Source organism: Vidua macroura, chromosome 28 (genome assembly GCF_024509145.1).
Source record: "Vidua macroura isolate BioBank_ID:100142 chromosome 28, ASM2450914v1, whole genome shotgun sequence".
In the NCBI taxonomy this organism is placed as follows: Eukaryota; Metazoa; Chordata; class Aves; order Passeriformes; family Viduidae; genus Vidua; species Vidua macroura.
In genome coordinates, this window is record NC_071598.1 from 4,173,908 (window position 1) to 4,183,962 (window position 10,055).

Consider the following 10,055-nt stretch of genomic DNA (forward strand, 5'->3'; position numbering starts at 1 on the left):
GGGGGGCTTCTCTGTGCCACTGCTTGAGCTGCTGCAGTGCCCAGGGCCACTGGTGGCCAGTGCAGAACTGGAGGCGGCCCAGCTGGGATGCATGGCTGTGGTGTGGAAGGAGCAGCCAGGCTCTGGAGGGCTGCTAGGGAGCTGAAGGGAAGGTGAAGTCCCCAGAAGGGTGTTTGGCAAGCAGTTTGGTGTTAGCTCTTTGATCTTAATGCAGACACTGGCCCCTGCCTGTTCTCAGTGACCACCTGAGCACTGGAACAGCCCGGACTAAAGTTCTGCTTAGCTCTGACCCAGGAGTTGTAACAACCAGGGTTGTGGACTTTTTTTCTCTGCACTGACTGGCCTAAATGAACGTGAGGATGTGTTGGATTGTTTTCAGTTGGAAGGCAGAACAGACGTTCCACAGGTTACAAAGTTGTACACAAACAAACAAAGTGTGTAAATACTCACGAGCCTGTTCTTTCTCCTCCCTCTCTGCAGGTTGATTTTCCAAGAAATCTGGCCAAGTCCGTAACTGTAGAGTGAAAGATCATCTGAATCATAGGGGCAAAGGGGAATTAAATGAAAGACTTTTTTTTGGTACCAAAATAACTCGATTTTAAAGCCCCCTAGGTAAATCTTATTTTGGTAAATCGTTATTTGTGTATAAGAGCACCATAATTCCATTACATTAGTGATTGTCCAATCGATTCCACGTGCTACGTCAATAGCTCTGGGGTTTTTCTGATCAATAGACTTCCATGCAAGATGTTAAATGGTTTTTCTTAAAGATTGCTGAGTCTTCTAGCTAAGGGGTTACTCTGAGCTGATGCCACTGTCTCTTACCTGGTGTGGCTCATTCCAGTCACTGTGGGAAGGGATTCTCAGTGCCCTGTGGTGCTCTCAGGCAGTGCAGCAGGACACCAGAACACACAACTGGAACAAGAACTGGCACTGGTCACGCTTGAGGCAGGAATTTTACCAGAGAAGGAAACTGCAGGCAAGCCTTTGGGGTGAATTCCTGCCCCAGGTGCAGCAGAGAATCCAGCTGAGCTGCCACAGCCTGCCCACTCCTGGGCACCTGGTGCAGGTGCCAGGGAGGTGATGCTGCTCCAGAAGGGTTTTATCCATGCCACATCCAGAGCAAGTGACAATCTCCTAGCCACGGTGGCCACAGGACCCCAGCACCAAGCCTGGCAGGGCTGGGAGCTCTGACCAGGGCTGGGGGCAGAGAGGTGCCAGGGCTGGCTCTGAGCTGCTGCTGCTGCTGCTTGGGGCTGTTAAAACAAGGGGAGCTTTTCTTGTGCTGAGGATTTCCCCTGGAACTGAGGGGCACTGAGAGCACACCTGGGTGTGACACAGCTGAAGGACCTAGCTGTGTTACACACCTGAGTGTGACACACCTGGCTGTGACACACCTGAGGGACCCAGCTCTGTGACACACCTGAAGGGGATAAAAAGGGTCCATAAACAAGCCAGAAATAACCTTGGAAAATTACCTTGGTAATAAAGAAATTGCCTAAAGAAATTACCTTGGTAATGTTCCTATAACCAGCTTGAAGAGAATCCAAAACGACACAGAAAATACACCTTCAGGACTCAAAATCTGACTTCTTCAGAGTCATCAAAGGGCAGTTTTTATGTATTTCCTAATGTGGAAAGGTGAATTTCCTCCCATCTCGCTGGGATTTGAATTAGCTTTACACAGGCACTGTAAAACCATGCCACAAGGTGTGAAATGGTGCTGGTGATGATTCCAGGTGATTTACTGCCCCTGAAAAATGGCTTTAGCAAATGCAGTGCTTGGGGAGTGGGTGCCCAGTGCCCTGCCAGCCCCAGTTCCCCTGGCATGGGGTATTCCCAAAGACTCTGTGGCAATTCTGCTTTGTGTAAACCTTTCACTTCAGTTCAGTGCTCAAGGCTCAGTCTCATGATGAGAATGAAATGCTGCGTGCCTGGAAAAGCTTCTCAAAGCCAGTGCATGTGTTTATTAACCTGTCTCATCTGTTAATTTAAGGACACATTGTGCTGCCAGTGTCTGTTTAAGAGCAAAGCAGTAAATGCTGCGTTTTAGTGCAGTAAATGCTGCATTTTAGTTCAGCAAGAGCTGTGTGTGAGGCACTGTCCTGGCACAGCTGAGCCTAAACATCACCTTAGCCCTCCCTGCTTCACTGGAGGAGGAGAATTGAGGACAAAGCAAGGCATGTGCAATGCTCACAGGTGGGAGACAGCTCCTCTTCCTCCTCCTCCTCCTCCTCCTCCTCCTCCTCCTCCTCCTCCTCCTCCTCCTCCTCAGCTTGCTTCTGAACCCCTGCAGGGCTTTGCAGGCTGGGCTGCCCCTGGTCCCCCTGGCCCAGGGATGTGCAGAGCCCCATCCTCTGCTCTCAGAGCAGGATCTCTCATGGAACAGCCCCACGAGGGGATCACTTCAGGCCCTTTTTCTGCCCCTGCAGCCAGCATTGCTTTTCCAGCCTGCCTTGCAGAGAGCAGGGGGGGCACACACCCCTGGGAGCAAGCTCAGCGTGTTAGTGCAAGCTGTTCCACCTCGGTGAAAGGTGTGTGCAAAGAGGACCAAAGAACTGAGTTAGGAGTGTCCAGTGTGGAGCTGCTGAGCTCTCTGGCTTTGTGCTGAGCCAAATAATCCCTGTTCCCTGTAGCTGGAGGCACTGATGGGGCAGGGGACAGGCAGTGCCCCTCCTCCTGCCTGAGGGTCAAACTCTGCTGCCAAAACCGAGGGCTCACAGCTCTGGCAGGGAGGCTGGTGGATGCTGCAGGCTCAGCCTCCAGGGATGCTCTGGAGCACACCTGTGTGAAGAATTTCCCTGCTGAGTGTGGCAGGGAGCCTGTTGGCATCTCCTTGTTGTTATTGTTGCCATGCAGTGTGAAGTGGGAATGTACAAAGGACTCTTTCTAGCTTTCCTTACCTCATTCTGTCCCTGTGTTGCATTTTGATGAACAGATGATGTTTCTCTTTTCCTTAGAAAACTTTTAGGATGTCTCGTGGTATTTATTAACAGCCAGTCAGTCTTCTGCTCTCCCAAATGAATGTTTTGCTTACTGAGCCAGTGAAATTCTCTCCTTCCTCACTGAGGTGTTGTAAAATTCAGTAGCCCTGTCTCTAAAATTGAGCCACAGGTAAATACAAATCAAGGCCTTTGCCACCTGGACTAGCAGCTCCCACTCCTGCCCACTGTGGTCACAGGTTATTTCAATGTGAGTCGCTCTGTTCCTCACCTGCAGAGGCTCAGAGGGAAGCCCTGAGGTCTTGGGGAGTTTTAATTCCCAAAGAGCAGAGAGCTCCCAGCTCAGCACGCGTTCCTGCCCAGCAGTTCTCACTCAGATTCCACACACGTGCAGATTAAGCTGCACATGGAATTTCCTGCATCCAGAAAGGCTTTTCCCCCCCACCTGGCTCTGCTGCAGAAGGGCTGTGGGCAGTTTTGTCCCACATTTGTCATTGTCAGCACTCAGTTCCTGGGGGTGTCCCTGGGCAGGGCATCTCCCTGAGGACACCCTGCTGCCCAAAAAGCTGCCCGGACACCCCGTGGTGGGCCAGGCTCAACCCCCCGTGCTGAGAGAGCCCAAACACCACCCAGAGCCTTTCCCAGCCACATGGGATGAGCAGAACCCTCAGTCGGAGCCTTAAGCCCAGCCCAGACACTGAGGTCTGGCTGAGCTGCAGAGTGAAGCCTCTGGAGGCACAAATCAAGCCCACACCAGTGCAGAATTGGGCCTGTCCTCTCCCTGGCTGTCCCCAGGAGTCCTTGATGCCACAAGCAGGTGCCTGCTGGCCGTGTTGGATGGAGCGAGGGACTGAAATTAAGTAGCTTAAGTAGCAGGTCAGTGTTTAGCTGTGGCTAATTTTAGATCCTACCTGAATGTACCAAACTTGCCTCAAAGCATGGAGTCCCTCCTCTTCAGCAGAACAGGAAGAAGAAGAAACAGAAGTATTTGGGTTGGGGAAAAAAAGAAAAAAAAAAAAAAAAGAAGGAAAGAAAACTTATTTGCCTTCAATTCAGTTTCTGTAAATAGACATTTGAGTGGCAAACCCACATTTCCTGCCCTGTAGATTCTCTGTGCTGTACATATCCAGCTGGCTTGGGCTGTGGGGACCAGACTACCGTGTTTGTCATGTGCTGTTTGCAGGAGATGTCTCACTTTTGTCTGTAGCGTTTCTCATTTGGGTTTTGTCTCTTTGCTTACTTTTTTTGTATTTCACCCTTTGAATAAAATCAAGTGCCCTACGTTAACCAAATGGAATTACTGGTCTTTAGTTAAATCCATTAAGTACAGAGGCAGCCCCTGGGGAAGTTAAGGGCTGGGTGTACAAAGCAGAAAACATCAGGGTTTAACTCGCCCCTCTCCTGCCCAGCAAGGCTGTTCTAGGCCAGAGATTCAGCATTTCATACCTCATATTTCACCTGCCCTAAGAAAAAAAAAAATCCTAACTGGGAATTTGTCCACTCTAGAAGAAAGCCTGTGAGATCCCCCTAAGGCAGAACTGGTTCTGTGCCTTAATTCTTCCTGAATTATTATGTAATTATCACCGAGACAGCTGTAGCCAGCCCAGCCCATCCCTGGCCCCTGCTCAGTGAGTGTCGCCCACGTTCCACAACTGCTGGAAGCTCCTGGAGGAGCCCTGTGTGGGTGAGGCTGGGCTGGCACCATGAGGGTCAGGTCAGAGCAGGGCTGGGGGCTCAGGGCTAAAACACACCTGGGTGCCTTTGGCAGGGAATCCCACAGTGAGAGAACAATGAAATTCTACCCCTGGGATTCCTTCCACCTCTGGAATTCCACCCCTGGAATTCTGCCCCTGGAATTCCACCCCTTCCCATGGGTTCATTTCCTCAGGGTGACAGACCCCTGGAATTCCACCCCTTCCCATGGGTTCATTTCCCCCGGGAGCAGCAGCACCTCCAGCTGTATTCCCCGGCCGAAGGAGCAGCTGTTTTTACGGCTGCTTGTCCCTTTTGCAGGTGGATCGCATCGCTGCCTCCAGAGACTGAGCCCGGCCCTGCCCCGGAGCGGCTGCGGCGCCCGCGGCGCTCCAGGAGAGAGAGGAGCCAGGGGTGAGCGGGGCAGCCGGCCCTGCCCGGTGACACCGGCCCGGGGGTGACACCAACCACGGGGTGACACCATCCAGAGGGTGACACCATCCCCAGGGTGACACCGGCCTTGGGGTGACACCAACCAGGGGGTGACACCATCCAGAGGGTGACACCAGCCCCAGGGTGACACTGACCAGGGGATGACACCGGCCAGGGCGTGACACCATCCCCAGGGTGACACCGGCCTTGGGGTGACACCGGCCAGGGGGTGACACCGGCCAGGGGGTGACACCATCCCAGGAGTGACACTATCCCCAGGGGTGACACCATCCCAAGGGTGACACTATCCCCAGGGGCGACACCAGCCCTAGGGTGACATTGGCACTGAGATGATGCCACCCCAAGGGTGGCAGTACCCCAAGAGTGGCACTATCCCCAGGGTGACACTATCCCCAAGGTGACACTATCCCCAGGGGTGGCACTATCCCCAGGGGTGACACCATCCCAGGGGTGGCACTATCCCCAGGGGTGGCACTATCCCCAGGGGTGACACCATCCCAGGGGTGGCACTATCCCCAGAGTGGCACTATCCCCAGGGGTGACACCATCCCAGGAGTGGCACTATCCCAGGGATGACACTATCCCAGGGGTGGCACTATCCTCAGGGTGACACTATCTCCAGGGGTGGCACTATCCCCAGCGTGGCACTATCCCCAGGGTGACACTATCCCCAAGGTGACACTATCCCCAGGGATGGCACTATCCCCAGGGTGACACTATCCCCAGGGGTGACAGCACCCCTGGCTCAGCTCAGCCCCCCCTCAGCCCCTTAACTGTGAGTGTTGAGCACTGAACAAAGCCCAGAGCCACTCCTGGGGAGGTGATACCCCTGGGGAGGTGACACAAATGGGGAGGTGACACACCTGGCAAGGTGACACCCCCGGCAAGGTGACACCCCCAGAGGTCACTCTGCTCACTGCTTGTGTTTGCACTGGAGTTCTCATCTTGTCTGTAGGTTTTAAACAATAAAAGTCTGCAGAGGTGATCTTGGTTTTCAGAGCCATTGCCCGAGGGGGTTTTGCTCCAGGAATGCCAGTTCCTCTCTGCTTGGATGGCTCCTTCTTTCCCAGGAGACAAATTCCCCTCCCTGCTTTGTCACCAGAGCCTGGCTGGACAGTCCTGCACTGCCTGCAACACCCAGACATGGGGACAGGGACACTTAATCAATAAATGGGATCACAAACACCCCAATCCAGCCCCAAAACCCGCTGAGATCTCTACAGCAAGAGAACTGGGAACAGGGAAACCTTGCACGGGATTAGATCAGGAAACGCAAGCCTGTGTGGGGTGCAGAGGAGCAGAGCTTTGGTGTCACCCCAAGCCCATATGGGGAGCAGAGGAGCAGAGCTTTGGTGTCTGCCCTGGGGAGCCCTGCAGGAATCAATTAAAAATTAAAAAATGTGCCTACAGGACCCCCCATATCCACAGGGTCACTGTGCCAACAGGTCCCTATAATCCACAGTGTCCCCATACTGATAGGGTCCCCATACTGACAGGGTCCCCATGCCCACAGAGTGCCAAATACCCACAGGGTCCCCATACCCACAGGGTCCCCGTGCCCACAGGGACAGGAACCCACCCTGGGGATGCAAATGTCCTCAGCCCTCACCAAAGCAGCTTACAAGATTCTGCTGCAGCTGCAAAGGAGCGAGCAGGGGTTTGTGCCCAGCCTGGAGGAGGAGCTGCTGTCACAGGAGGAGCTCGGAGCCCTGGGACACATCACAGCTCTGCCAGCAGCTCCCTCTCTCACCCTTGGCAGCTTATTTGCCTCCACATCCTTCTTTAATGAAATACCAGACTCAGTTTATTCTGCAAGGGGATTATTTTTGCTGCATTAGGTCAGGCTGGGGGAGCAGCCTGGACCAAGGCGCCCTGACCCCTCCCCAGACAGGGACAGGCAGAGGCAGACAAGTGAGGATGACTTCAGAATTTGACCTTCCGAGCTGGCCTGCTTGAAAAAACAAACAGGGAAGTGTCTGATGCTCCTACTCCAACATTCCTGCTGTCAGCAGCTGGAAACCTCTGCAGTGCCCATGGCAGGGTGGCGGCACAGCCTGGGATCACTCCCAGCATCACACACCCCCAGACACTCGTCCTGCCCCCAAAAACATTAATAACTGCCAACCTGACCCCAGAGCAGGAGCCCCGAGGTGTGTCCTGTGGGAGCAGCTCTGGCAGCCCACGGGATCTGCCCCTGCAGCCCAGGCTGCCTCAGACACTGCTAAAAATGCCCCCGTTCATTCCAGGGCTGCTTTTCCATGTCTGCTGCTGCTGTGGTTGCAGGAGCAGGGAGGGGAGGGCATTCCCAACTCTTTCAGCCTTGCATCCTTTTGTTTAAGGTATTTAGGGGGGCTCACGAGTGCCCATGCCTGAAATAAAAGCTGGGAATCAACCCCAGCTTCTGTAATGGACAGAAATGTTCATTCTGTCTGACCCCAGGCACTGTAGAGTCCAAAAATCTCATTTTCCCCGAGGACTTTTCCCAGCTTTTCCTTCAAGGAGCTCCAGGTTTGTCTCCTCCAGGTTGGTCCCCTCCAGGTCACAGCCATGGCCAGCTGGGCTATTCCATGGGAATATTCCATTCCAAGCTGGGTTATTCCATGGGAATATTCCATTCCAAGCTGGGCTATTCCATGGGAATGCTGCTGCTCACACTTCACATCTCACATTTCACAGGCTGAAGGAATGCAGACATTCCCAAGGCTTTTCCTTTCCCAGAGACTTTCCAGTGAGTAAGAAAAACCTGGGGAAAAGATCCCAGCAGCCCCGGCGAGCCCACCCCAAGCACAGGGGCAGCAGGGGAGCAGCACCCAACATCTTCTGGGGGCCTCTCAGCCCCAGAGGAGAGGCCAGGGAAGGTTTGAGCCGGGGATGGAAGTGGAATTTAGCAATCCCCAGCTTTCCTTGCGAGGAGGAGTCACCTCGTGGCCCAGCTCAGTTTGCCACCCCCTGTGGTATTTTTTGCTGTGGTTTCTCCATCCCTGTTAACTCCCGCAGCTCTGGAAAAGGCCCCAGGATTTAATATCTGTGGAGAAATGCAGAATTCCTGCTTAGGCTGCAGCTCTGGGCACATCCAGCACAGGCCAGGATGGCCCCTGGGTGGAGGGGACACGTCCTCCTCACCGTGGGGGACACCTGCACTGACCTTGTGGCATGAGGAAACATTTCCCCTCGTGCTCTGCACCTTCCCCAGATGTTTTTCCTTCCCACATTACCAGGAAGGACCCTCCAAAACATTTAACTACTAAAAAATACTTAAATAATCCGAAAAGTTCTGGCATTGTGCTACAGACTTTCAGCCACTGTCTGCATCCAGGATGATTTATTTTACAGCTCATCTTATTTTTTTTTTACAAGTGATTTTATAGCTCTTTCTGAAATGAAAAGATGCATTACCCATAGAGAGGATGCTGTGTCTGGGTCCCCCCGGCACTTCCATCAGCCCCACACAAACCCTTATCTCTGACTCAGATTTGGGGCTTTCTCTGCCAAATTTAGGGAGAAAAAAGCAATTTCTCTCCCTGCTAGAAGCCTGGTTATTCCTGGTGGTGGCTGTGCCCCGTTAAAGGTGCCTGAGTCAGATTGTGTGAAATCCATTCTGGGAGGAATGGACGCTTCAGGCTCTGTCACACCCAAAAAAATCAGCTTTTGTGTCAGGAGTGCCCTGAGCTTTGGGAGGAAAACCACCAAGTGTGAGTTCCCCAGCACGAGGAAAAACCAGCTGGTGAAAATTTGTGCACAGCAGTTTGTGCCCAGGATTTGCTTCAGCTCAGCAAGGAACAGCTCAGAGCCCACGAGAGATTTGTGTAGGTCTTTAATTAATAATAACATCAAGGCCAGCAATCAAGAGTAATGACTGGATTTAACAAAGGACACATGCAATGCACAGAGGGGTGAAACATCATTGCACAGCGCCGGCTGAGCTGGCAACACAAATCCAACCCCAGCACGGCCCCGCTCGGCTCCCCCTGCACCCCAACGAGGCAACCTGCCCAAATGGCACCCCAAAACCTGACAGAGCCCCCCGAGCCAGCCCTGCCCCTCCCCAAAATCAGCAGGGACAGAAGGTGCCTCCACACCAGGGAGCAGAGAGGGGATCCAGGTGGCCACAGACCGAGCACTTGGTAACGCCGGGCAAGGAAAATGAAATGAAATAAAATAAAATAAACGAAAGCAGAACCTGACCCTTTTGTCAGAGGCTCAGCCCTCGGGGCTGCCAGGCCCTGCCAGAGCTGTGAAGGAAGGGGAGAAAAGGCATTTCCCAGCTGCTTTGGGGTGAGCATTTCAGCCAGGGCTGGCCAAGGCCACAGACACAGGGTACAGAGGTGCTCCAGCTCGTTCGACCTCATTTGCATGGCATTAATTGTCTGGGGGAGCTGGCTGGAGTCCAGCACCAAGGTTTCGCTCCCAGCCTTCCACGAAGTCCCTAAATTCATCTTTAGGGTCCAGCACAAAGTGAGTGTGGCTTTTAAAGGCACCCGAGGGACTTTTGGGAGCCCTTTCCGCAGCCAGATTTAGGCTGGTCCTAAACCACAGAGCCCCAGAATGGGTTGGGTTGGGAGGGACCTAAAATCCCACCCAGTGCCACCCCTGCCATGGCAGGGACGCTGTTCTCTGTCCCAGGCTGCTCCAACCTGGCCTTGGGGACAATTCCAGGGGTTCAGGATCAGCCCCAGCTGCTCTGGGAATCCCATCCCAGCCCTGCCCTACCTCCCAAAATTCAAACCAGGTCGCCCCCAGATGTGCTCTGATTTTTGTGGGAATATCAGGAAGGGCCACAATATCTCGGGTTGTGGGTTTTTTCAGCCAGATCCCAGCCAGATCCATGTGCAAAAACCCTTTTGGGCTGTGGAGCCTGGAGCTGCAGCGCCCCAACTAATGCCACGTAAAAGAGGTGCTCGTCACTACAGGAAATATTTGTACACTTATATTAAAAAAAAAAAAAAAAAAAAAAAAAAGCAATACAAC

At 53.3% G+C, this 10,055-nt stretch overlaps 1 protein-coding gene across 2 annotated transcripts in view; it reads left to right on the top strand.

Annotated features, from left to right (window-relative positions):
- GFPT1 (glutamine--fructose-6-phosphate transaminase 1) overlaps nucleotides 1–4,239 on the top strand; it is a 28,953-nt gene extending 24,714 nt beyond the window's left edge. For both annotated transcript variants that reach the window (XM_054000617.1, XM_054000618.1), the window contains one exon: nucleotides 481–4,239. In XM_054000617.1, the coding sequence (XP_053856592.1) occupies nucleotides 481–525 (45 nt within the window). In that variant the 3' untranslated portion in view covers nucleotides 526–4,239. The remainder of the gene's footprint in view (nucleotides 1–480) is intronic.
- The last annotated feature ends 5,816 nt before the right edge of the window (nucleotides 4,240–10,055 follow it).